Below are 26825 nucleotides of genomic sequence, written 5' to 3'. Positions count from 1 at the left end.
ACAGTGATGAACGCCGATGGGATTCGCTTTCGTGGACGCCGCAGGCCGCAAATTTCCATTCGACTGAATTCCCACTTCGATTGGTCATACAGGAAGAAGGAACAATCAGCCCAGGATAAAAATTCAATAAACCATGGAGTGGAATAAAACGCTTGACCAGAGAGTATAATATATTAAAAAATTCAGCGAGAGAGCTCTCCCCAGTTCAGGTAATGTATTCAGTTCATTAATATTCATAAAGAGGTCATGGGTCGATTCAGATGACCCAACAGTGGCTTTCACCGGGTCAGATATTGGGCGTCCGTTGGTTTTTTTTACAAGTGCAGGGCAAATAAATTACACGATGCAGAGTAGTTCCGGTGAGGGAGCAATGAAAATATTTATAATTTATTCATAAGCCTGACAAAAGCCCGAGCCCAGCAAAAAGCTGAGATTGTAGAGGAAGGTCTACAACCTCTCGACATCATCTACACCGGATTTTGGTACCGTTGGTGCAGCTCGCGTGGGACCTTGAAAAGTATTAATCCCCCCCACCGGGGACTACAGGCATAACCGGTCTTATTGTAGTACACGAGCTCCTTTCTGGAAAATCGATCACGTTTACTATACATTCTAAAATATTTACGTGGGGAGTGAGAGTTGTCACTTCCTTATTCCTGGAAACGCGCGCCTTATCGTTATTATCGTTCGTAAAGATGAAAAACTCTGGACATTCTGATGATTAAAAAAATTCGAGACCCTGGAAGGGATTTAACTTTCATATTATACCTCAAGACCTCCGAATCTGTTCTTCTAGGAACTCGAATTGCAAACGACAGCTTCCGTTCTGCTCGTTTTCCCCTCAAATGAACCGCAAAAGTGAGAAATCGTCATTAAATACATAGGGAATGGTGCGGTTAATGGATTTATGACGCGACGATTCACCAGAGGAAAACGGAAGTTATTCATTGGACTCTCGAGATCGTGAGAATCGGTGAATCAGTGGATAAATTTTTATACTCACGCTCGACGGTATGCAAAGGCAAATCTAAATACGAATGCGCTATTTTCCACCTGAAAACGTCACAATTATCACGGCAAAAAGGTTTCCTTGAGTTTCTTGTTGTAGTAATTATCCAGACAAAAATTATGCTGGTAACAGTTTATTCTAGAACACAGTAAATATCGAAAAAGATACAGATTCTGTCGATTAGTTTAGAGGTAAAAATGATTTTCACGTGTAATGGAAAATTGAGCAATTGTGTGTGCATATGTAGAGTGTAAAATGTATTGAATGTGATAATAGATCAATAGAAAGTCATCACTGCAGCTGTGTCGTTGCTCATTGCAAAAAAAAATACATGGGAAAGAATATTATAAATAGCTTTCCAAACGAAAAGGCGGAGGTTCAAAATTTTGGACAAATAATTATGCGATATTTACACGAAGCCATAAAAAAATTCTGACCAGTAATCATCAACGGCAATTAATTCTCAAACGTAATGAATAAACAAAGGTGGCAATTAGCGCTTAATGAATTCAGCACAATGAGAATGCGTTTCAGACCATTCTTCTCATTTCCTTGACGACTAAATGCTATTGTCTAGTAACAGTAAAGTGTACAGAGATGTAATAGACAAATTCTAGTTGTGCACAGATTCTTTGCCTACAGAATAGTATAGATCACGTATATTTGGTCATTAGTCTCTTATCGCTAGTATAAATATTTCTGGAGGAAGTTTTTGTTCGTTAATGTGCGAATGTGCTTGGAAGAATGATGATATTCCAGTTTCCTTGACACAATTGGAGATTAAAATCTCGTACTGATTCTTAAGGCAATTGTCAGCTTCCTCTGTCCCAATTTACTTAATCCCCTCGTACTCTCCAATTAGTCCATGGACTTTTATTTTTATAATTGTTCCTTCTTGCACTCTAGTCTTTACTCGTTGCAATCTCAATACTCTCTTAATTTCAAGATATTATTAGTTTTGATTCTATCAGGGAGTTAAATCGAGTTATTTGATTATCGTACTTGTTAATTCGTAGTTCATCTCGAGTTATCTAATAAATTAATGGATCTCGTTAGACAAAATTTATGATTTTTTGATTATGCATTCACTAAGTGATCGAGCATGCACGTTACATGAACACATGTTAATTATCAAAATGAATGATTTAATGGCGGCTAACTAACTTTATAAAGATTAATTAAAAGTATTTCTAAAAAATATACATATTTATATACCCTGCGAAATAATCTCAGTTAATCAGGGTTCCCATTTCCTAGAATTCTCAAAAAAATTGGCGAAACGGTTCGAAATTGAGGGAAATAAATACAAGGCGCGAACATCCCGGGGTTTTCTACTGGGAGTATTTTCATTTTAGTTGGGGCAATTTTTTCTGGCCCACGATCCGATCTCGAAGGACATTGAAGTGACCCTGTACTTGGGATACCTGAGCTTTCAAGGAGTCGGTCAGTTGTTTCTGGAGTTGCTGGACTTCCAGAATCTCCTGGCGAAGGCTCTGGTACTCGTCCTTCACCTGAGCCACTGATCGAATTAGCGTGAGCACTGACAACTGAAACAATAATATTTTTTATTTATTTTGTTGGTGATGGTGGATATTCTTCTCCACGTCAATAGAATTAATTTTATCAATTTAATTATGATGGAGAATACATACCTCATTGTCCGGATCCGGGAATTCCTTCTCGAATGCCTCAATTTTCCAAGTGATCGACGCTAATTTCCCATTAGCCCTGTGAACCTGCACAATCCCATTGACGTCAGTAACCCGGTGCTCCAATAAATGTTAAATAGAGTAGGTTAAATGCCAAAAGGATACATACACTCTGCTCCAAGTTCATGATAGCTGACTCCATGGCTGGCTCCTTCGGATCGCTGGTGATACTAGATATCATGAATTCGTTGAAAAATATCAATTACCCAATGAAATAGATAATTGAAGCAAGAGCCGGTTGATAATCTGAGGAGATCAGACCGGTTTCCCTCCGGAGAGAAGCGTCGGCTGTCGTTTGCTAACTGACATTATTTTCAAACGATCAGCTGATGCGCAGTGCTACCGGCGCGCGTCGCTGCTGTCAGGTTGCGCCCCAAGGCGGCAAATTTCAATTACCTCGACTGTTTTCCAACCCCATTGTCCTCACCACTTGATGGTCAATGAGCAGGCATTATCTTTTTAATGGGGCAGGCTATAAAAAGGGAAAATGATGAGAATAGCTGGTGCTGGAACAGTTTCACACGATGGATGGATAAGTTTGCGGAGGCTGAATGCTCTCAATGGACCCCAAGCGTATAAAAGAAAATCGATGGTGGAGAGTGCAAGGAGGCAAAAAAGGGGAGAACGAGGTCATGCATTTATAACATATCTCCTTCCTACACTTGATGGAGTGTACGATACCGCTGGCTGCAATATTTCGAGGATTGTTTCTGATTTCATGGCTCGACCCACTTTTTTCTGGAAGCAGAGGGAGAATATCGGATCAAGGATTATGTCTTTCTGCATGGTAATTCTGGAAGTTAATGCTGAATTCTCAGGGTTACGATTAATCCTGTTTAAAATCGAATCTATTCAGCCCTTCAATTTTTTTATTTCAGATATATTACTTCTTCTATCACTTGTAAGTGGTGCGCACGGTGAGGATTAAATGAAAAGATTTTTACTGCGGCACTGGGGGTCTGCTCTGAATTTTTGGGGAGGATAATTCATTTTTCAGAAAATTGATTTCTTTTATCTACTGATGGAGTAATAAACCCTTCGGAGACAGGAAACAATAAAATAAATTTAAAAAATCCGGAGACGATGTATTTTTATTTTCTTTTGTATCTCCGCAGGAAGTGATTCTGTGTTCAGTTCTGTTCAGAACCTTTTAAACATGACATCATTGAGTCCATAAATTGATTCCTGCAAACATTATGTACATGTTTGATATAAATTTCTGGCTGAAATATCCGGTACATTTCCTAGAAATGACGAATGAGAATTCTACAGAATACTCCTCATCCAAATTTATAATTTTCCTCAAAAATCAATCGCGATTATAAATCCATCTCAACTATTCCACGTAGAAACTATAAACGAGGGAATAGTGTTTGATGAAATCACTCCACCACTTTACCCTGAAATCTCGGGGAATCGGTTTAGAATTTCAAATTTTCCCCAGTAGTGCAGGCGTTGAAAGCCCAGACGTTTATTGAAAATCAAAAGTGCCACCCAAACTTTCAAAACCTTAAACTCCACTAGTCCACGAAACTCCGAGACATTCAAGGAATTGTTTCCTGGAAAACTCCACATTCAAATTCCATCAAAGGAATTTCTCCAGAAACAATTTCTCGACAAAAGAAAATTTAGAAATTCAGTCACCCCCAAATTTAAATAATAAAAAACCCGGAAACAACCATAAACCGACAAATAGATAATTTCCCCCAAAAAATTCCCACCGTTTCGTATTTCAGTATCTATTTCCCCTTAATCTAAGAATTTCTAGTTGTCTACGGTGTATCACCTCCGCCTAGTATTAAAATTTCGGTGGCGAGGTGTAACAATCTCCCCGGAAATATGGATTCCACGGCCTTCATTATTTATTCCCCCTGGATATTCAATCTACTGAAGGATGATGAAAGGATACTCAAGAGTGGGTGGACCCATGGTCATATATCCGTCTCAACGAGACCGATTACCATATCAATAACATCTGAAGTCAACGGCATTTTTATTATCTCTGAATTGGCGATTGTCACCACAGGTTTAGCAATGTCAAGAATCCGACAGACCTTGAGTCAAAAAGGCCAGCCTCCCCGTCGAATTCACACATTTTGGATGATAAATTGGGCGTTTCCGGTGTCACTATCAGTCCCCGACACTTCCGCGAGGTATTAATCAGGTGGATTAACCGGAGTATAAATACCAGAGACACTGACTTATTTTTGCAGTGATCTCCAAGACCTCCAAGATGAAATTTTCACTATTTGTTATTATTCTGGTGAGTTCAGGAAATGCCTGGCCATTTGGTTGGCGACGAAACGCGGAGGATAACGACGTGGACAGCTCTAATGAACTTCTGACACACCTGGGGCACTTGGAGGAGAAGATGTTCGGTGTACCGAGCAATGAAACTGGCGCCAAAGTGGCGGAGTGGAGTGAGGAGCAGGGCATTAATCCTGAGGAGTTGGGAGAGTATGCAGAGGGTGATATACTTTTTCCCTTGGGACACTCCAGGAATGGACTTATCGCTCAGACTTCACGATGGCCCAGTGGAATTATTCCGTACATGATCAGCCCGTATTTCAGTGAGTCAATTAATCGAGCCCTCAATTATGCCAATCGTTAACAATTTATGACACTGTTGTACAACTGGAAAATTAAACTACTTAATTCTTCACATTCTCTCAATTGCTCAATGATCTAGTAGTGAATTAGCTCAGGAGAAAATCTCAGGGGATTTATGCGTAGGGTTTTATGACGGAGGTGAAGATCCGCTTGATATCCGTCTGAAGTAATCTGCCGGATGAAGAGACCATTTTCTGTCTGTCCGATGTCAATGACCTAGCAACTATTTTATTGATAGAGAATCCGTGACTGTAATTACGTGGGGTAAATTTGGATGAGCATGAGAATGTAATTTAAATCTATGAAAATCAGTGAATGCAGAATTTTTGTGCGAGTTGGCACTTTAAGAGACTTGACTTTGCGATTTTTAGATAAAAATCAGAGGGCCCTGATAATGGAGGCAATGAACGATTACCACGAAAGCACGTGCATTCGCTTCATTCCGTACGCGGGTGTACAGAGTGATTACATTCGCATCACAGCTGGAAACACCGGTTGTTGGAGCAGTGTTGGAAGAATAGGTGGTAGACAGGACGTTAATCTCCAGGTGCCAGGTTGTGTGACGAAGAAAGGGACAATTATTCACGAGCTGATGCACGCGGTGGGTTTTCTTCATGAACAGAGCCGCTTCGAGCGCGATCAATTTGTGACAATCAACTGGCACAACATAATACCAGGTAATTTTTATACACCAGTGCAATTTTTTCCACGTGATTTTCACCACCCATCATCCGCTATCAGACAGATGTTGAATGATATCATCGTTATTTAGGTCGCTCCGGGAACTTTGATAAAGCGTCCAAAGGCACAACTGATGGGTTTGGAGTTGGCTACGATTATGGAAGTGTCATGCATTACTCGGGAAACGCTTTTTCAGTTAATGGACGACCAACGATCGTTCCTAGGGTTGGTATTTTTTTACTTTCTATAAAATCCATCATTCGTCAATATTCTGTAATTATCAATTATTCGTTCATGATTCTATTGCTTTTCATAGTCCCATCCTTTTCTATTGCTCATTCATAGTTCGAGGCGAAGCTGAGGAATGTAAACACAGTCGTCAGAAATAGTATATTTCGATTATTGCGATTATGTTTGCATTCCGCGGTTTCGCCTCGGACTCTAAACTCACAATCGCAGGAAAAGTTCTTTTTGGCCGAGTGACAAACGATATTTTGTCTCATTCAGTCTGTAGATTTTGATAAGTCATGTCGAGAAAAAACCTGAGATATTCTTCTGAAATAAATCGTCAAGACGAATACAATATTCAACGATAATTCCTTATCTCCCGGATTACGTCTTTAATTACTATGAAATTGCTCTGTGTTACACTTCACGTCAACAATTCCTCATTACGTACAAAAATATATAATATCTCATTGAAATACCAATAATCAATTGAAAGAGACGGAAGAAAAAATTCCGACAAGATTGCGGGAGACCAATTTAATCGTTGAATATTCGAGATAACAGTGATTCTATAATTTTATGATAAAGATGATAAAACAACTTGATTGTGATTTCCTAGGAAGGAAACGGCCTTCTGGATCTAATAGGCGAGGTTTTCCAGGGAAGAACTAGCATAATGCTCGGACAACGTGAGGGCTTCAGCAGACGAGACATTCAGAAAATCCGGAGAATGTACAGGTGCAGCAAACGCCGACGAAGTTACAACTGATTATCGACGATTCCGACGTTGGAACAGCTGGAGAACTGCACCAAAAGCCTGGGCTATACCAAATCTGCTTTTCGAATCATCGAATGAAGTGCGTGATGATAGCTGGGTCTCGGCATTCCCTGGTGATGACAAAAATTAGTCTAATTACTACCTCAAACCAAATCTGTGTGTTTCCTCTATGTGTGACTGAATAAAATGTTATTTCATGAATTCCCATGAATCAATGGATCACTCGATGATAACCAACGACTGAAAAAGATTGATGGATAATTTACCTGATTAGTAGACCAGAAGCACTCGGTGAATTCACGGGCTCGATTGCATGGATCCGATAATACTGGATAATACGATACGATAAGATTTCATTGCAGCGTTTAATAGCTGATTGGAATAATGTGCTCACCTGGTTTTGTACACCTCTCCAAAATAATTTCCGTGTCGATTTCAGATTGCTCAGCACTGAGCATCCATGATCTAATATTGTGCACTCTGAAGCTTCCATGGCGGTCCATCTGCAAAATTTTTCATTCGTTTTATGAATGAATATCTGGATTTTTCCCATTTTAAACACAATTTCATTATCTACACCATTGATACGATAATGGACTATTCTGCTTTGTTGAGTTTTATTGTCGAATTCTTTGGGAACGGGATTTAGATAATATAATGATAATTACTCACCCAGTGATGCTCACTGTAGATGCATAACAAGAAACACTGCAATCACAAAATTAATTGACAATCAGCCCAAAAACTCAGTGACAACTAATTTGAATTTATGGTATGTCTTTATTCTTGTGCATTGAGATTAATTTTCAATGATTGATCAGTCATTGTGTGGCTTTCACAATGATGCTTACAGCGAGTTCATGCTGGGCCTGATTCTCCAAGTGATTAAAGTTGTGATGCATCATGTAGTCATTGAATATGTGTACGTCAATGGGGTCGCTGGCATTGCAGATACGAACGACCGCCATATCCTCTCGGATAGCCTGAAATTAATTCCCCAATGTTGATCTAGGCTTATCGATTATCCATCCAACATCAATCACTTCTCGATGATTTTTTATTTCTTTATTTGCTCTTCTCTCCCAAGTACTTACGCTCTCTGAGCTGAGATTCAGAATCGCCCCACAGAGTACAATTCGTCCTATTAGTTTATCCATTGTTTAATTACTAAATTTTTATTATATACGTATTTAAATTAGAGAGTTATTTAATAAATTAATGATACTTTGCGTTAATACTTGATCTTTACTCCCGAATGGGTAAAGCACGACTGACTCGTGCGCAATCCCACAAGTGCCTGATAAACGAAATTCAAGTGTTAACGCGCGTGGCCGATGATAAACCGACAACTTCCTAGAAATTGCGTATGTCGATCGATTAAATATCCACAATTGAGTAGATAAATCAAGGCATTGAACAACAACAAATATGTTTACGAGTTATCAATTTTTTATTACCCCTAGTATCTTTTCCCTCCAACTTCATAACATCGAACTTATTGATACATGGACTTGTACAATCGATTAATAATCTCTAACGGCAGTAAAAGAGTCTCTCACTTTCACCGATGATCTACCAGTAAATCAATGAGTGGTAGATTCATTGTTTCATAATTGGACGGAATCGATCGATCTAATCGCAATCATTGGAATTTCCACGATTATCTTCAATGAATTTACGACACGAGATGAGTCCAAAGAATAATCTCTGCAGTATTTCGTTACCACGAGGTGAAATAATGATATAAATTTAATAGGATTTAACTTTTAAAATCGAATCCTGGCATTTGATTGTCTAAAAAGCGAGTGTCTCCCTCAGGACCGAGCCCACGATCTTTTGATGAAATCAGCGGCTCGTTCTCCAATCATAATAGCCGGTGCATTAGTATTCCCCGAAGTGACCCTCGGCATAATGCTGGTGTCAGCGACTCGTACCCCACGAACCCCCCGGACCCTCAATTGATTATCGACAACCGCCAGGGGATCATTATCAGGTCCCATCTTGCAAGAGCCAGCTTGATGATTCTCCGGTGCAGTATCGCGCTTGATAGCGCACTCCCAGTATGCGTCACACCCAAATTTCAAGTGTTCACAGCCTTTTACTGGGGTTTTATCGAGTTCAAATGCGTATTTTGAGAGTGTGCGCGTTTGTGCGAGTCTTGTAGCGAATTTAATGCCCTCGATGACGCCACCCACGTCGTCTGGATGAGTCAGATACCTCGGGTAGATGAGGGGTTTCGATAATGGATTATTGTCCCTCAATCGGAGATACCCACGACTCTTGGGGTGCAGGAGCGTTGGGATTATGTAAATACGCCTTTTGCCTCCCTTCTTCTCCCCCACCATTCCTGTTTCAGAGCAGTCTGCCAAGTATCCACCGAAGATCAATTGAATATCCGGGTGATCCTCCTGGGGATTGGCGTACTTCGTATTTATCATTGCAGTCACCTCGGAAATTCCTGGGAATAAAATAATCGGCTCTCAGCAAGTGCGTAGGTGTCAAGATGTGAGATTAGTTGGAATTGCACGACCATAGACACGACAGCAGAAAAAAATATCTATCGATGGGAGAGTAACTCCTAATAGATTCACTTTGCAAATTAATATTAAAAATTAAGCTGTTAAGTATTACTAATTATTAATTTATTTGGAGGAAAATATCTGGGAACTGTAATGTAGTTTTAAGCATAAGGAGAAATTTAAATGATTATGCAGCGGTTGGAAAAATCATTGCGATCTACAATAGAGGAATTCATTGGGTGGAAATCGGAATAAAACAGAAATTGCATCACCAAGTCACATCAGTCACGAATAGAGATATTGTGCAATGCGCTTTCTCTGAGGTATTCTCACACTATTGAAGCGGGAAAATGGGAGCTGAAGGATCTGGGGTTTTGATAGGGGAGTTGATGGCTGGGTTGATGTATTTATGGAGGAGAGTGAGAGGAAATGGTTACATTAATGGGTGAGACTAAATTCAGTAGCGAAGGGCGAAGATTTTCATCGAAATATCTCTCCTGCATTTTTAGATACCTATAAATACGACAATTCAGTTATTTCGTTTCTCTGTACTCACCAGTTCCAGACATTAGACCATCTCTAAACAATAAGTACTCCATCGCTGTTGCCCAATTGAGGGGTGACGTGTCAGTATCGTTAATAGTAAATGGCAGGGAATAAGAAACGTGATTGTGAAGATTTTTTCCAACCCCTGGCAAATGCTGAACCGTAGGAACACCGATAGCTGAGAGCTCATCTCTTGGTCCGATACCACTGTTCAAGAGAATTTGAGGGGAATTTACGGCACCTGAAAATTTAACGGTGGAATAAATCCCTTTGGAAATCTAGTGTCATTCGGATAGATTGAGGATTCAGTGGCATTCTGCGATACTCGTGATTTTTTACAGCTGAAATTTCAGGGATTTTATTACCTCCACTGACGACCACCTCTTTCCGGACATTGACACGACGCAGTTGATCCCCATGTAGAAATTCAACAGCAACTGCCTGCTTGTTCTGGTCAAACAGGATCCTTGTCGCTGTTGAATTGAGCATAACGTGGAGATTCCGACGATTACGAGCTGGACGAAGGAATGCCCGGGAAGACGATAGTCTTGATCCATTCCTCGACGTCATCTGAGCGATCATGAAACCAGTGTGAGACCTTCCGTTCAAATCCACGGCTTTGTATCCTGTAATCGAACAATCCAATGTCAATGGATTAGGGCTCGTAATTACTCGATTACTTAATTACTTTATTATGACTCATGGATATTCTATCGCAATTTGATCAGTTGAATTACCTAGCTCTCGACCGGCGTCGACCAGAGCCCGACTCAGAGGTGGATGATAAGGAAAATGGGATACAGTCAGTGGACCTCCAGTTGAATGATAACCGTAATCCACGTCATTGATCTGGACATTATCCTCACTGCGTAAAAAATATGGGAGTACATCCTGGTAAGACCAGCCGGCATTACCCATTCGAGCCCAATCGTCGTAGTCTTTTCGGGAACCCCTCATGTACGTCATTCCATTCATTACACTTGTTCCACCAAGAACCTAGACGAAAATTGATAGCTAAATGATAATATTTTTTTTGATAATAAATTACTCTTTATAATAAAATCCTAAAGGTGGGAGTAAGTTCCTTTTGAATACAGGTATTGGAATTTCAGAGAGCTGGTAATATTTTTATACGGATATTTTAAGATGAATTTTTTTATGAGATCTTTTTATGGTTCTTTTTTTACGAGCGAGAGTTACACTGCGGGGGATACAATATTGATCGGAAAAAGGTCAACAGATTTCAATTCTTCTGGTCAAAGTCTCGGGGTACTACATCATAAATTCTGAAAAGGTTTTTGTTGTGTTCTGGGATTGAAGAGGTCGGAGGAAAAATGTAGCGATTTAGACTGGGGGATTTATTCGTGGATTGCATGTGGAAGATTTTTGTTTTTACCTTTCCTCTTGGCCAGTAGCACCTTCTGTCCTCTTTATTGAGACATGCCTCGTCCTCTGGCTCGGTGTTGTACTGCCAGTCCAGGTCGGTCCCCAAGAAGTTGAAGAAGAACGAGGGAATTTGGGTTCCAGTTGGTTCATCCATTCCTGCTTCCAGCAGTAAAACAGAGAAACTTGGCTCCTCTGAGAGTCTGGCTGCCACTGTGGCACCTCCACTTCCTCCACCGATGACAACAAAATCATAACTGGAAAAGTGGAAATCGGAAATTGAAGAGATTGAGACAAATTATCGTTTGGGAATTGAAATACTCGCAGGACTTCAGCTCCATACAAATTCCCACCTCATTACACCAATCATTAAATCTCAAATCGAATCATTTCATTCTCTGTTTCTCATTTCTCCAGTGACCCTATATAAACTTCTGTCTCCTCCAGCATAAAAGATGCAATGAACGATCTACGAATCTAGATTATCTATTTTTCTCAATGATATTTGTGAATCACGAAGTGAAAGTCATAATCCAATCTGTGGGACTATCTTGATTTCTTGATTGTAATTACGACATTACAAAGCCCCAGGGTAATCGGTAGTATTGAGCGGATTTAGCCTGAGGGTCTATTGGGTACTTTTGCGCAATGTTGAATTAGCATTGATGATTGAGGAGAGAGAATTTAAGCAAAGTCAAATGAGATTTGATGGAGAATAAGGTGGTGGAGTGCAAGTCCCATTAATATTATTGTGCATGTCTCATTGAGAGTTTATTTATGGAGCAGCTGATTGGCTTGGAGTTTAGTTGATACCTGGAGTTGATCTGAGCCGGTGGTTGGGGCCTGTTGCACGGATCTTCGAGATCACATTGACTCCGCAGGAATACCTCCAACAGGCCCATGAAGAGCATGAATGAAGGCCCACCACAGGTCGAGGCTAGGGTAGGACCTGGCGCCGTTGTCAGCGGACACTGGCAACTCATTCTAGAAATAATCAAGTAATTTATTATTTATTTTTTATTAGAAAAAATTGTTGTAGGTGGAATTGATAATTCTTTCGAAGTTTCATGGGCAATCATCAAAATAGATTTTGGTCAATTATGTGGGGATAGTTGAAGGAAAAATTATATGCGAAATTCCTGGATATTTCAGTGGAGCCGCAGTATGATTAAAATTTTAATTAGAGACTGAATATTTAGTATTCTTTAGTGTATTGCATTTTACAAACATTTTGTGTCCGTCAAACGCGGTTTACAGATAGTTCGAGAGAAATTATGTTCGTCATTTGGTCGGAAATAACTTTTCCAACTCGTATAGTCTCGGACCCTTTCGCTCGTCGTAAACTTTTTTTTTCTCACTCGTATGCATTTAATCTTTGAAAACCGTTTGAAATTTCTCGAATAATTTGATAACCATTACCAAAATTGAGATAACTTTCGATATTTATGGAATTCAATTCTATTCGCAAGAATTATGGATTATTTGGGGACTTATAAAATCGAAGTGGTCGGAAATGATTTTTGGATCTAATGCACTTTTACGGTTTTTTTTTTATTACAGCACATAATTAATTTTCCTAAATCCCATTCTTCATCAGCTCATAAAGCCAGTTCTAGTGGGTTCACTAGACCAATGTAATGCCACGATTATACGGTTCACGTTTGCGTTATTGCTTTCTACTTTATTGCCTCGACTTCTTCCTCTTTATTTCGTACGTACATTTAACAATCTGCGAAATGTAGAAAGAAACAACATTTTTATGCGATCCGGTACTCTTGCGTTGTTTACGACGAGCAAAAAAAATAGAAGAAGTTACCGTCGTCGCATCTTAAACTCGTTCAAACAGCTTTTCAAGGAGAATTTACTCAGTAGGATTGAAAAATCCCTGACTGCTGAATTTTTTCATACAAATCCAATAATTTATTTGGAAAATCAAAATGATTTTTTCACAACAAAAATCCAGCGGGAGATAAATAAAACAATTTATCGAAGAGCGTCAGAGGTTTTTATTCTATCATTTCATTGAGAGTATTTTTACACTTTTATAATCGCACCTCTGTGAACTTTCAATTAAATTGAAATTAATTAAACTGAATAAAATTTTCATTAAACGGAAAAGTGGTAATTACGATGTTTTCGTTGAGGTACGGGTGAGAATTAATTAATTCGTTTGTTGATTGGTGGATTGATGAGAATCGATTGAACCGTTGGCGCAAGTCGCCGGATCGGTTTGACTTTCGGGTGTTCACTCGGTTCATTCGGGTGTTCATTCGGGTGTTCACTCGGGTGTTCACTCGTCTATTACACCGTTACGTTCACTGACCGACAACAGTACACCACCGCGAATTTCCGTAATCCTCAATGGGAATAAGTTCTTATGAACGATCGCTATATCTCAGTTCATCAATCTTTCTCCTGTTACAACTGTCCTCAATCATTCATCATGATAACATCTTGAATAAAAATTTTCTCCTGTACATTTTCAAGTTCAAAATCACCATAAACATTCACCACCGAATTTCCCCAAACCTCCGATTAATTAATCACAATCAATTCCACTTACTTCCCCATATAAAAAATAAATAAAATTGTCCGACCATTTCAGTCTGCAAATCATAAATAAAACCATTCCTTTAATCCAAAAAAATAGCAACAATTAAACTGATTTATGATTGACCTTCACTTTCATCTCCAAAAATGTACCACAATGACGTGCAACGATAATTACAACCACGTAATTATGGTGTGGGGGGCATTGCGTACTTGAGCCAGTGAGAAAAATAATCCTGAGGGTAATTGTGGTGAATTGTAAGGAGATTCGTTACCCACACGTTAGTACCCCATGTAGTGTCGTAAGAGTGAATACCCGGAAGAATTTTGCCGGGTAAATGAAGGAAACGCGTGTATTTTATCTTCCTTTCATTCATTCCCTTGAGGTTGTCAGTGATTGGTTGAAATGTTGTTTTTCTAGAAATATCGAAACCGTGAAGATCTAGCAAGCAATGGATATAAATATATTCATCTCCATTTAACGTATCTAATTTCGAAATTTCAATTATCATTGTGAAATTCATTTTCCCTCACTTCCGGTTACAATTTCCCTTCACAAAACATTTGAGGTTTAATGAGTCGGCGTTTTTCATACCACTCATTATTTAAAATATCAATTCTCTCAGGTAATTGGCCCATACACATATTACGATTCAATTGACACGTATTTCCATGTAAATTCCTTCATTACAATTTAATGACTCTTTTTTTTATTTTCATTCCAATTTTTTCTTTCTCCTCGTTATTACGTGCACTCTTCGGGTTATTGATTTATTATGAAGAATTATCGGGAGTTGTGCAGTATTTTTATTCGATCGTGCGATTATTATTAACACTCGCTATATCTTTACAGAGTTTTTTGATGTGCTCTTGCGCAATTGAGTTTACGGGTGCAATGCGCTCCTCATGTCAGTCTCGTACCGTGATTGTACATGAGATTAAAAAAAATACCTGACATGCAATGAGAATAACTGGAGAGATCACCCTGGACAATTATCATACAGGTCAGTGAATATTCAGATGATATCAGCAGCCGAGTGGGAAATGACAATTATTCCGAAAATTTATTGAAAAAATATTTTTTACGAATATTCTCCATGTAATCTATTTTCAAAAGAATTTTTTCTCAAATTTCATCATTTTCTGGAGGAATCACAATCCATAGTATGATATGCATAGCTTAAAAGCACCGAAAAAAGCACCGAAAAAAGCTGAAAAAAAACGTTACATACTTTTTTTTTAAAGGGATAGTGAAACGGGAAAAATTCACCGCAATTAAAACATTATTTATTCGTGAATTTCCAGTGCGCAATTTTATTCAACTTTTTTCAGTTCAGCTCGACCCATTTTTCTCGTGTTATCATTTCTCCACGCATTTAATTCTCTTATTTATTCTTAATTAATTAGTTAACGAGATAATTATGAATATATTCCGGATATTTCACTGGAGTTTTTAATATTTTTCTTAATCCCGTACTGCGCACACCGAAAATAGATGAGTTTTCTCCTGATTCAAATGAGTTTTCACTTGATTCAAGCGAAAATCGCTGACTCCAAGGAAAAAAATAATTCATCTCAAGATTATTAAGATTACTATTTCCACCCACCCCGAAAAATTGTTTCAATTACATCACGGCATTTAATAATGAAAGCACTAAGACAGTGCGCGATAAATAATTGTTGAATTCGCGAATTGCAAATAGTTAAATATTGAAGATCACTGGGAATTTCGTGGAAATATATTGTGATGATGAAATATTAATAATTTTTTCATTTGGGAATAAGAAATAGTGAAATATTGAAGATCACTTGTGGGAATATATTGAGAGTATAAAATATACGCCGCTCACCTCGAGACTTGTTTCTTTTATGAACAAACAATAACAATGGCCTGAGCAAACGAGTGGATGTTGGGGTTCTTGCGGTCCCACGGCCAGAAACCAACTAGATCCTCTTGGCGTGAACATTCTCCTTATCCGTTGGATTATTCGACAGGGGCTCCACCACCTCCACTTCCTCAGCCCAGGATCCCGTCGCTGTACACTCAGAAAAATAATTACATCTCCCATTCAAATTTAATGGTAAACAATCAGAGACGATAAAATGAAGGATTTATCAAATCCCCAGTACACGGACTTGACGGAAATCATTTTTCCTCCGGGTAGAAGCACCAGGAGTTCGCCATTCAGGATTTGGGGAGGAACCAGTGATTAGAAAAACTCCAGGAACAGCACTTGCTGGTAGATTATTTGACCTTTATTAAACCTGCTTTACAAATCTCATACGTTCCCAGGGATGTGGACCTTTGATGAAAAGGAGCCAGAGCAATAACCAGAGTCTCGCAAATACTGAAAAGGTGTGGGGTCAGGCTACAGTGCTGGGAAGAAATTGAAAATTCATGAATAGTTGAAGGAATCGGACGTCGAAGGAATTTCTCATTCGATTTCATTTTGTGGAATAAATACAAAAATTACAAGTGCGAGTAAAACCTCAACATAATATAATTCATAAATTTAATTTTTTTTAATAACTCATGTGTCAGAACTATTGAACTTTCGCATACTTTCAATGTTCAAGGGAACGTTCGTCGGTAGTTCCGAGTTCTTCAAGGATTTTGATCTTCACATCTCGGGAATATCCAATTTTACTTGAATTTTGTTTATCAAAATGATGGCGAGTATTCAACAATTACGACTGATGGCAAAAATTAAAGTACCTCCTATTTTTTTAGGTTCACTGTCCATTCAGCGTCAATAGCGTGATAAAGTATCTTTGAGAACCGGTTCACATAATTTCCATTAATGATTGCCTGAACTGAGAATGACCTACGAATACTCGGCTTGAAAATAAAAATAGTCCCTGACTTCTAGAAAATCGAGAGAACCGCACAATTTATCACTTCTCGCTGAAAATTCCCATAAAAATGAATAATCCTTTCCAATTCCACTGCCAGTAATTAATGCTCTCAACAAATGTGGAGATAAATTGAAAAAAAAAGTCAATTGAAAAAAACTATTGCGGATAAATTCCAGTGATGATTATTTCAACCCAATTACACATCATACCGCAGCGTCTAATTGCGCTGAATTCTTTCATCGAAAAAAATTGTCAGGACACATTGTAATGCTGTTTGTGCAGTCTCTCCTACTTGTTTTTTTTTATATATATAAAAAGCCTTTCTAACGCACGTCGCGTTAACGTCGAGAATAATAAATAATTTCACGGATATCTATTTGTTTTTGTACTAGTTTTTGACGCCGGTGATCTGAAGTACTGGTACTCGTTGACATCGTAATCGTCATGGTCGTACACCGATCGTGTCTGGTTTTGCACATTTGGACTCTCATTTTCTTCGTATTCCAACTGAACGTTCCCGATTTCTGAAACGAATCGAATAGAAATTAGAACCTCCCATGAAAAATTATTCAATCACTTCATTGATTTTTTCAGATTTTCATTTTTCATCCTCTGAAGATCGGGTAAAAAACTCACTTATTGGCTGATGCATGTTGTTCTCCACCCTGATGACTACCCTGGGGATGGTTTGATTGATATTAATTTGCTTGCCCTCGCCGTAATCCACGAGTACAAAATCGGTGTTGTTATCGTCAGAATAATCCCCGATCTCGTAATCCTCGACCACGGGGGAACTCGGAGTTGTATTTTTTTCTGGTTTAATATCTGGGATTTCTTTCAAGAACTTCCGGGTCTCCGGGGGTTTCTGGATCCTTCCGGTGACTCCATCGAGGTGAGACACTGGCACTAATTTTTCCATCGTCGATACCAATTCTTTTGTCTTCAAATGAATAAAAAAAGAAATTATAGAGAGTAATATTAAATGTCAATGTTAATCACTCTTTAATTCTCCAAAAAAATCGTTAATCATAAAAAATGTTTATAAATGAGTTAAATAAAGGATTTAAGTTTCAGTATCAGTTTGAAAATTCAAATGGTCATCATAATATTCGGGATTATTCAGCATAAAAATTAATTGAGTTGAATTTTCAGGGTGAATAAACAAATTCGATTGACGATTTCGTCATAAATAAAATAAAATTATATAATTACCTTGTTCATGACGTCCAAGTAAATATTGTGTCCCTCCCTCAATTTATTCATCAACCGATTCAATTCAATCGGAATTCTCTCATCCATAAAAATATTTCCCGACACATTTCCATGTTTAACACCAAAAATCTTGTTTTCTAAAGCCCGTTCACGCTCCGAATGATAATCATTTCCCCTCAAAATATTCCAGAACGGTTTCCCCTGTTGCATAATTTCTCCGGTAGAATTTCGTGAATTGAGTGTTGGAAACCAGTCATGAAACGGCTTGTTGCGAACAGTAATTGTTCGTATTTCATCCAGCCATAGATCATACGCCTTTTGACCGAGAATATTCTTCACCGAGTTCAGCCACTGTAGAAATTCCTGTTCCAACACGGCATAAAATTATACAATCATCGCGATGAATTTCGATAATCAATTGCAACAATTACCGTGCGATTAAACCGAGATTCCCCGGCCTCTTTCATCAGGTAATTAATAGCTTGTGCATTACTCCTGATTCGAAAATTATCCCAAGGAGTTGCAGTAGGAGATGGAGTAGAATCGATGAATCTCACCTGAACGAAATAAATAATTACAATTTCAGGACCGACAATTGATTGAATGAGAATAACGAACTTTTCCCATTTGCCGATAATAGGCAGTTGGCAGTGATGAATCATTCATTGGCGTTGTCCGACCGTGACATGACCGAGTAATTCTACAATTGTCGCTTGTACAAGGGCTTTGAACTTGATAAGCGCATTGCTGACCTTTGGGACATATCCAGCCGTTACATTTTTCAGTTGCTAGCAATTCCCTATCGGTCGTTGCTGTGCAATCAGGTGTGTGTTGACAAGCTGATGATCGACAATTGTCATGGGGTCTTCGGAGGAAGCACTCGAACTCGGACAAACACCCAAGAGATTTACACCTCTCCATCCACACGTGCACCTCTGATCATTCCAATTAAATGATTCGTTAAAAAATAGTTAAAAATAGTTTAAAAAATTTGCAATTGAAAACTTCGAGTTCATACTCCAACAGTGCGCTCAACAATTTTTCAATAAAAATCCCTGAGCGACTATTGGATGTGAAGATATAAATTAACCTTGAGCATTGGCACAGCTCTTGAATAATTTGCATGGAGGTCGATTGCAGAGTGATTCCCTGAGGATGCAGCGTTGACCTGAGGCACAATTGAATCCAGCGCACGTAGCTGGACCATCAAAATACTCTTGCTCCGTAACGCACCTAGCGACTCTATCCTTGCACGCTAATTAACAAAAGATCAATTAAATCCGAATATAAATAATTACGTAGGAGCAATAAAAATTATGCGCACATTCATTCCAACTGCACCGACCCACTCTAATAACGCAGACGTGTCCCTTGGTGCACCTGACGGACTCGCAGGAGACAGGTCCTCTCAGCAGTTCTAAATGCAATTATATAAATAGACTGGTTTATTTTCACCCGTGTTATAATGATCATCTAATTAATTTTTTTTTTCATTTTTATCGTACCTGTACGCGTCTTTGCGCAGTACAACATGCTGGGGCAGGGATAACGTTCACATAAAAACTTTCTGCTTACACAGCGCTCATTTTTCTTACATTTCACAAAGGTACAGCCACCCGGAGTCTCGAAATTTCCGACAACTGGAAAGATTATGAATAACACATGTTTTATTACGAAATTATTTCACCGAGGTGTTGCTCGTAGTTTACAATGCGATGAATTATCTCCACTGGTTTTCCTGGTATTCTGTGTGCGAAAATAAATAATTACCGGTGAGAAACTATTTTTTCGTTGGACTAATAATTTATTTATTTATCAATTATTTAATTCATGCAGGCATTGATCCATTAATTTACTTCTTTCCAATGAACAATTCCGTGTTAATTGACTCTGGGGATAATCACCCGATAATTTTTATCTAGAAGGATGAAAATATTTCGCCTTTTCCTTTAAGATCATTTATTTTCCGTCAAACGCATGATTAAGTGGCGTTTCACGACTAACACTTCACTATTGATTTTTTCACACATGATTCCAGAAAATGTATTTCGAATTATTTATCACTTACTTCTGTATGAGCTTCTGAGCGACACGTGGGACATTAAAACTAAAACGATCAGAATGTTCCTGATCCATCGACAGAAATGCATTATCGATGGAACATGCGAAACGTGTGAGCTATGAACAACGAGTGAGCATAAATTGTAAATTGATATCGCGAGTTTTCATAACCGGACACCACAAATTCATAACAAACTTCCACAAGACTTCCATCACCCAGCCTATAGTGGACTGGAATGATAAGAAAATCTCATTATCTTCAAAATAATTCTATATTTTAAAAATGAAGAAGACATTTCAAGTCATCTTTTCATAAAAATTCACGCATCCAGACTCCAAGCATTCAGGATTTATTTTAATTTTGAATCGATGTAATTTAAAAGAATTTGTATAATCAATAGAATTCCTTTAATTATCTAATTAATATAATACACAGCCAGTAGCGAAGAAATATCATCTAAGTTTCTAAAAACTTAACTTATCGAGTTCTCGTGTCACTGGTGAATAACAAATTATGATTTATGAAGAATAAAAGCTATTCGTACGCAAATGTTGTTGAAATTCTAAAAAAAAATACACTACGTTAATTTACTTCTTCTTCTCAGTTAAATTATGTGGAATTGTCACGTATTTCCATGTGAATACTCTCCCCTTACGTATACATATAAAAGTCCAAAAGAAAATCTTAATGCATTCGTCATTAAATCCTTCTAGGTTTTCGCGGAAAAATCCGCTGTTTGTAACTCAATTTTCCAAGATATTCTTCATTATCTAGATATTTCATTCTGCAAAATTATTTTGAGAGAAATTCACTTGGATCTTATTAGTAATTTAATAATCATTTGTGTAATGAAAATGTAATGGATCATCTTTTTCAATTGTTGGAATCCATTTTTGCTGACAATGATTTTAAAAATCTGAGGCTTATTGATTTTATTGATTATTGACCTATCGATTTTATTAAATTCAACATTCAATAATCTTGAGTACCACGGAGAAAATTAGAAAGCTATCGATAAAAATCGAGGAAACTTTAATAAAATTTCACCATGATTCCCCAGGGAATGCGCCAAGCCTCATGAATTTTTCAGCCCATGGCCTCCAGCATAAAACTAAGAATAAAGGGGCAAATTCCCTTCTCGAGGGAATTCGCACGATGAGAAAAAAATCCATTCGAACGCGGTTGCACGAAGTACATTTAACTCGAATAAATAAATATCCCAATAACTTCACCCACCCCATTACTTCATTCCAAAATTTACCCCACAAAATGCAGAATTCAAAATTATGATCGCAAATTCGTAAAACTTCGGAATTTATCCCGCTGGCGAATGAATTTACGCTGAATTTATTCCGTCGAGTTATTCATCAAGAACTGGGCTGCAACGGATTTAAAAAACAGCAATTGCATTTATTCTATTGAAGAAATTATTCTCCACGAGAAATATGGCAATTGTAATTTTTTATTTAGTGAAAATATCCTAGTTATTGGTAATCATTTATTCTTCTTAACATGAAGCTGAAGGAGTCCGGCAAGTGCACTGGTGAATCCAGCGTTGTAATCAAGCGTAACCTCAGTATAAACGTAATCCTCTCTGTGATCTCGAAACTTATCTGCCTCATCGGGACCTGAAACGAGAGCACCGTAGAGGATCTGAGGATTTGGAGCTTTGCGGTCGAATTCAGGCCAGCCACAGTGAGTTGGTAAATTGGGGCAACTCGAGGCAGCATGATGAGGCTGTTGCGGAGGATTAATTCCCCATCCAACAACATAACTTCTGCCTCCACCACCGAGCATATAATGGATTTGGTGTTTGGCGAATTCACGGTACTCATGGGGATCACCAATTCCCGGAGAATCAGCTGCCTCAAGGCAGATGAAAGCAACATTGGCTGCATGACAGAGAGTACCAAATTTGTCGATATAAACTAGACCTTTTGGGGTTCGTTTCTGCTGTTTCGATGAGAAATCGCAGAAAGCACGAGCTGCGTTCTCATATTCTGATTGTCCTGTCAGCTGTGCCAGGAGGACCTGCACACCAGCGACTTTTTTGTTGTAGAAGAACTCGTTGGGTCTCTCCTTCAGGTGGAAGTGCTGGTAATGGTGCTCGGCGTCTTCTAGGTATTTCGCGTCGTTGGTGGCTTTGAAGAGCCAAGCTGCTGCCCAGGCTAGCTCGTCACCGTAGTCTGTGCTCTCGTAGAATTGAGCTGCATTTTTTATAGACTCGTGGTAGAGGCCGCGATGGATGTTGGCGAATTTGTACAGCTCACGGGCATGACGTAGACACTCTGAGCTGTAGGAGGGATCGATCATCTTGAAGACTATGCTCGAGGCTGCCAGGGCAGCTGCTGTCTCACCTGCTAGATCTGAACCTGTTGGTGTAATTCATTGTTGAGTTATTCATTAATTATGTGTCTTACAGTTTTTTCTTGTTTTTTCAATCGACAAGAAATCAGTGTGACAATGTTTGGCAGATAACGAAAGCTAATGACGCGGGTGAGTACGCGGTTCACTACTCCGCATTCATTGAGTTCATTTGAGGCTAGCCCATATTATTGACTGATTGGTAATTGTGTTACGTGCAATTCAGTCCGACCGTTTAAATTGAATTTATTCATTCAACAGTGGATTCAGATGAAAGGACAAATCAGCGACGAAGTTGTAACACTCAAGGATTTTTCCTACTCAGAGAATTTTCCTTAAAAAAATGCCATCAGTCTAATAAAAATTGAAATTTCTTTCATCAAAAATATTGTCATCAGTAAATTGCAATCATAAGCTTCAGCTTTTGTCCTGATCACTGATTTCATTTGAAAATGTAAATTCTATTTGCTAATTGACTTGTGTTATGACTGGAATTGAATAGTGTTGTGGCTAGATCATAATGTTTGGGTGGAACGTAAAAAGTCAAACGGTTATACACCACTGCACATTTCAATACCCAAGAGGAACGACGTAAGTGCCGGTTAATTAATATTTCAAGACAGTTGCTCGACGGAGGACGCGCACTGTCACTGGAATACCAAATCGAGCGGCTCACGACTACAACTCTCGCATTTTACGTTCCGCAGATTTTATAATTTCCGGATGAGACGATGGAATTTAATTCATTTGCAAATCCGCTCAATAAAATCAAATTTCCCATTAATCCCGGAATTCTCCAACAGAATCTTTTCATCTACATGAAGAAATTATTGATTTTAGTGTTCCGTTATTATGGAAATAGTCTACCTGGATGATCCTTGTCGATTTTGAATGCAGGTCTTGTCGTGTTGAGCTCCTCGGGTCTGCCCCAGAAGGTGTGATCGAGCGAAAAATCCCCCACTTGACCGTAGAAGACGAACTCGCTAACGTGACACTTGATGAAGTAATCGGTGGCCCACTTTATTGATTTGCGGACTTGATCGAGTTGACCCGCGGCTTCGTAGGCTTCTGGCCAGCTGACTACACCCCAGGCAAGTAGAGTCGTCGTCGAGGCCATGGTGAAACCAAATTTAACAAAATCCCCAGCTGAAAATTCCAGAATTCCACTTAATTACCCGGGATCAACCTCTCAATTAACCAAAATAATAAAATTATATTAATTTTCATTCTTCAATTATTCTGAGAATTCTGCCCCTCCGCAAAATCCACCGATTGCAAAATCTCCGTCTCACCCTTGCACAAATTATTCACATTTCATCACTTGCTCTTCATACCCTAATTACGCTTATTGCACGTTTCAGGCTGACAATACGGAATGTTCACACACTTAAATAAAAATTCATATACAATGTGACTGACCCACTCCGAGACATAACACTTTTGATGATCAAGAAATGAAAAAAGATTCTGAATATTTTTTATTGAATCTTCAACAAAAATATTTCCAGTAGCTCTCGGACTCTCTTCAATCCTCTTTCACTGAATCACACTTGCCAATATCACTTCGATTAACCGTTTCAAAACGTTTAATGAAAATTTCCCCTCCGATAATCAATTACGTAAGGTATTATGAATTTATGCTGGTTAAATTACCATCGTAATAACCGCCCGTGAGATCTTCCCCATGAAGTCCCCGATCATCAAGAGCGGAATTCCCACGCCAGGGAATTCTGTTATCTGGAGGCAATTCACCAGATCTCTGTGCCTCATAGAACATCAATGACAACTCCAATACCTTTGCGTAATCACTGACACTTTCCATTGGTTTCACATTTGGTGCAGCCAAGCCGTGAGTCATTAACGACACACCTAGAATCTAGAAGAAAGAAAAAAACATTGGCTTAGAGTTTCTTCATTCACCTCCAATCCCCAAGCACTAGAAAAATATTAAAATCCCCACCTGAAGGCCCACGTGGATTAACGTAAGTTCAATTCCACATTGAAACTTCAAAAATACTCTCTTGAAACACACTCTATTGAAAAAACTCTTAAAAATCTTACCGACAAATAATTCATGTGGAATGTCAATTACGTCAATTCATTGACAGATAGAGTAATTTCCCATTTCCAATGACAATTCAATCACTGAATTAATATAATTTTCATTTATCAAGCATTATTCATGTTAATCATGACTAATCACCTGATATTTTCCTCAATATTCCTCTTACATTTTATTTTCTACAAGCCCACGGCAGTAAAAATAATTAAGACTTCTCGAGATTCACTAAACTAATAATCCGCATTGCGTATCTCGCGAAAGTTCAAGCTGTCATTAACATAAACCTGATAACTCCCCCCGAGACCAATAATTGCATCAAATCCACTCGACAAATAAATAGTTCAATGAACGATTCGATTGAAGTAAAAAAAATGTGGGCTTGCGTAACCCCGACTTTTCCTACAATTTTCCATAATTACTCTCCCCCCCACAAGCACACAAATCCCTATTTGAAGTAGAATCCCGAAGGATAGATCCCTCAAGCCATCCAGAAGAATGTAAACCCCAGAAAGCGGTGAAAACTTAAAGGGAAACAAACCTCAGTACATATTTGCAATGAGTATTGACGTATGTCACACGGAAATTACGCGTCCATTGAACTCGAGAAATTTTCTCAGAACGTAGAAAGATATCTCATAAGCCCGACTGGTGCACTTCAAGCAGAATTGAATTCCATCGATTGAAAGGGATATGTCTTAAATAGAAAATAATCCTTGCGTTATTAATATTTATAATATTTATAATATTTACCACGAGACAATAGTACATCCAGCGAAGGTACATGATGCTGTGTTTATCCTGTCATTCACCAGGATAATAACCAGGTAGATTTATCGTGAACGATAGCATCCATTCCTGATGAACTACCCGAGACTTCTGGACGTCCCCTCGACGTCAACAGGTGCATTTCAACGGAATACCTATTTGCAGAATCTGACTCTGCATCTTTTCCTTTAATTCCACACGGCAGTCAATCAATACCCAACTATTTCAATTCTCTCTTTTTCCTTTTCACATTGAAAAAAGGAACAATGAGTGCTGAAGGCCGCGAACGTCCGGTATTATCACTTGCGTGCAGGAAAATTACAAATTCAACCTGGGAAAAAAAAAAAAGAATTCAACTGGATGGTGATGAACTCCAGTGTTCGTGTGTCTGTGAAAGAAAAATTACTTTTTCGAATATCTTGGGAACGTGCACAACCAGGTATTCGAGATTATCATAATCTCTCGGATTTATCGGAGGCCTCAATACATTACACTCGTGCTTTTAACTTTGAAATTACCAGTTATTATTATTTTTTTCAGCGATGAATCAACGCACATTACTTCGCTCTTCGTTCCTCTAAATTCAACTGAATTTACTGATTTCGCCCTTAAATATACATAAAAAGTATAAATAATTTTAGATCAATTTTATGGGTGGAGGGATTTTTTTTCTGGGGCTTGTCATAGCAATTAAACTTTGATTGTGATTATCTGTGATTATCTCGTTATTGTTTGTTATTTAGAGAATTGGCGGTTTGATTTTTTATTCGAGTGGTTTTAGTTTCACTGTTCACTAGGAAACCACGAATAATGGATTGACGATGGATTGACGATGAATTGGCGATTGAGTGAGTGGAAACGAGGAGCACACGATTTCTGCAGAGCTGGTACTGTTGGTCTCGCGAATCCCACGGATGAACCATGTGGTGTGTGTTTACCACCACCCAACAACCCACCAGAGGAAGGGAGTCTCTTACGAGTTTATAATTATTCTGCAATTAGTCGAGGCTTACGTCTGGCTCGGGATTAATCAGACGCTGGGTAATCGATTGCTGTGGCTATTGATAATTACTGGTAATAATTTTACGACAACAATTTTGTGGAATGACATTGTTTCAAAATCAGTTTATTTTACAGACATCAGCTTTATTATTTTACACAAATTGAAAATAATTATGGAAAATATTGGATACCGTGAAAAACATCTTTTCGTTGGATTTAATATCGTTAATTAATTAATTAATTAATCTTGCTTGTTGAGTTTGAGTTGCAAGTTTTTGTATTTGAATTTTTAAAATTACATGGACTCTTTTATTTAAACGAAATTCAATTCAAATTCAAACAGGAAGTATCCGGATTTATTATTTGGTAATACATCATTAATTATTGATTACACTTGTTGAATTTGGTGTTTCATAATCCATTATTTTCCTACAATTCCTATTTTTTATTCAGTAAATGTCGTGATTAGCGACGATTTTGTGCCATTAA

General features: G+C 38.4%; 6 protein-coding genes across 8 annotated transcripts; 1 reads left to right on the top strand and 5 right to left on the bottom strand.

Moving 5' to 3' along the window:
• Nucleotides 1-23: 23 nt before the first annotated feature.
• On the top strand, nucleotides 24-7031 carry LOC105262816 (zinc metalloproteinase nas-13-like). 2 transcript variants are annotated; one of them, XM_011298619.1, is made up of 5 exons: nucleotides 24-209; nucleotides 4992-5288; nucleotides 5700-6005; nucleotides 6101-6234; nucleotides 6857-7031. In XM_011298619.1, the coding sequence occupies exons 2-5, from the start codon at nucleotides 5090-5092 to the stop codon at nucleotides 7004-7006; spliced, it is 789 nt and encodes a 262-aa protein (XP_011296921.1). In that variant the 5' UTR covers nucleotides 24-209; nucleotides 4992-5089; the 3' UTR covers nucleotides 7007-7031. The 2 variants fall into 2 exon arrangements, with proteins under 2 accessions (XP_011296921.1, XP_011296920.1); XM_011298618.1 differs by lacking the exon at nucleotides 24-209 and having other exon boundaries at nucleotides 3825-5288.
• Nucleotides 1556-3027, bottom strand: LOC105262815 (uncharacterized). The gene is made up of 3 exons (XM_011298617.1): nucleotides 2828-3027; nucleotides 2662-2745; nucleotides 1556-2556 (listed from the first exon to the last, which is right to left on the bottom strand). Exons 1-3 carry the CDS (start codon nucleotides 2897-2899, stop codon nucleotides 2356-2358), a joined length of 357 nt encoding a protein of 118 aa, XP_011296919.1. The 5' UTR covers nucleotides 2900-3027; the 3' UTR covers nucleotides 1556-2355.
• Nucleotides 7032-7034: 3 nt separating the features above from the next.
• LOC105262817 (uncharacterized) lies at nucleotides 7035-8318 on the bottom strand. Its single transcript, XM_011298620.1, has 6 exons — nucleotides 8110-8318; nucleotides 7867-7998; nucleotides 7688-7723; nucleotides 7410-7518; nucleotides 7282-7343; nucleotides 7035-7125 (listed from the first exon to the last, which is right to left on the bottom strand). Exons 1-6 carry the CDS (start codon nucleotides 8170-8172, stop codon nucleotides 7060-7062), a joined length of 468 nt encoding a protein of 155 aa, XP_011296922.1. The 5' UTR covers nucleotides 8173-8318; the 3' UTR covers nucleotides 7035-7059.
• Nucleotides 8319-8442: 124 nt separating this feature from the next.
• On the bottom strand, nucleotides 8443-15952 carry Gld (Glucose dehydrogenase). The gene is made up of 7 exons (XM_011298616.1): nucleotides 15864-15952; nucleotides 12277-12447; nucleotides 11477-11720; nucleotides 10818-11076; nucleotides 10446-10706; nucleotides 10091-10321; nucleotides 8443-9473 (listed from the first exon to the last, which is right to left on the bottom strand). The coding sequence occupies exons 2-7, from the start codon at nucleotides 12444-12446 to the stop codon at nucleotides 8830-8832; spliced, it is 1809 nt and encodes a 602-aa protein (XP_011296918.1). The 5' UTR covers nucleotide 12447; nucleotides 15864-15952; the 3' UTR covers nucleotides 8443-8829.
• Nucleotides 15953-16272: 320 nt separating this feature from the next.
• LOC105262813 (uncharacterized) lies at nucleotides 16273-20298 on the bottom strand. Its single transcript, XM_011298615.1, has 9 exons — nucleotides 20150-20298; nucleotides 19587-19721; nucleotides 19406-19498; nucleotides 19172-19336; nucleotides 18700-19016; nucleotides 18513-18638; nucleotides 18082-18444; nucleotides 17506-17809; nucleotides 16273-17393 (listed from the first exon to the last, which is right to left on the bottom strand). The coding sequence occupies exons 1-9, from the start codon at nucleotides 20229-20231 to the stop codon at nucleotides 17233-17235; spliced, it is 1746 nt and encodes a 581-aa protein (XP_011296917.1). The 5' UTR covers nucleotides 20232-20298; the 3' UTR covers nucleotides 16273-17232.
• A 97-nt stretch (nucleotides 20299-20395) lies between these two features.
• LOC105262812 (endoglucanase 19-like) lies at nucleotides 20396-26230 on the bottom strand. Of its 2 annotated transcripts, XM_011298612.1 has the most exons (5): nucleotides 25741-26230; nucleotides 25320-25665; nucleotides 24161-24383; nucleotides 23375-23653; nucleotides 20396-22515 (listed from the first exon to the last, which is right to left on the bottom strand). In XM_011298612.1, the coding sequence occupies exons 2-5, from the start codon at nucleotides 25350-25352 to the stop codon at nucleotides 21638-21640; spliced, it is 1413 nt and encodes a 470-aa protein (XP_011296914.1). In that variant the 5' UTR covers nucleotides 25353-25665; nucleotides 25741-26230; the 3' UTR covers nucleotides 20396-21637. The 2 variants fall into 2 exon arrangements, with proteins under 2 accessions (XP_011296914.1, XP_011296916.1); XM_011298614.1 differs by lacking the exons at nucleotides 25320-25665; nucleotides 25741-26230 and adding an exon at nucleotides 25108-25203.
• Nucleotides 26231-26825: the final 595 nt, after the last annotated feature.

This window comes from Fopius arisanus, unplaced genomic scaffold (assembly GCF_000806365.1).
Source record: "Fopius arisanus strain USDA-PBARC FA_bdor unplaced genomic scaffold, ASM80636v1 scaffold00011, whole genome shotgun sequence".
Taxonomy (NCBI): Eukaryota; Metazoa; Arthropoda; class Insecta; order Hymenoptera; family Braconidae; genus Fopius; species Fopius arisanus.
The sequence above is the reverse complement of the archived record's forward strand: the minus strand, read 5'-3'. Positions and strand labels throughout refer to the sequence as shown.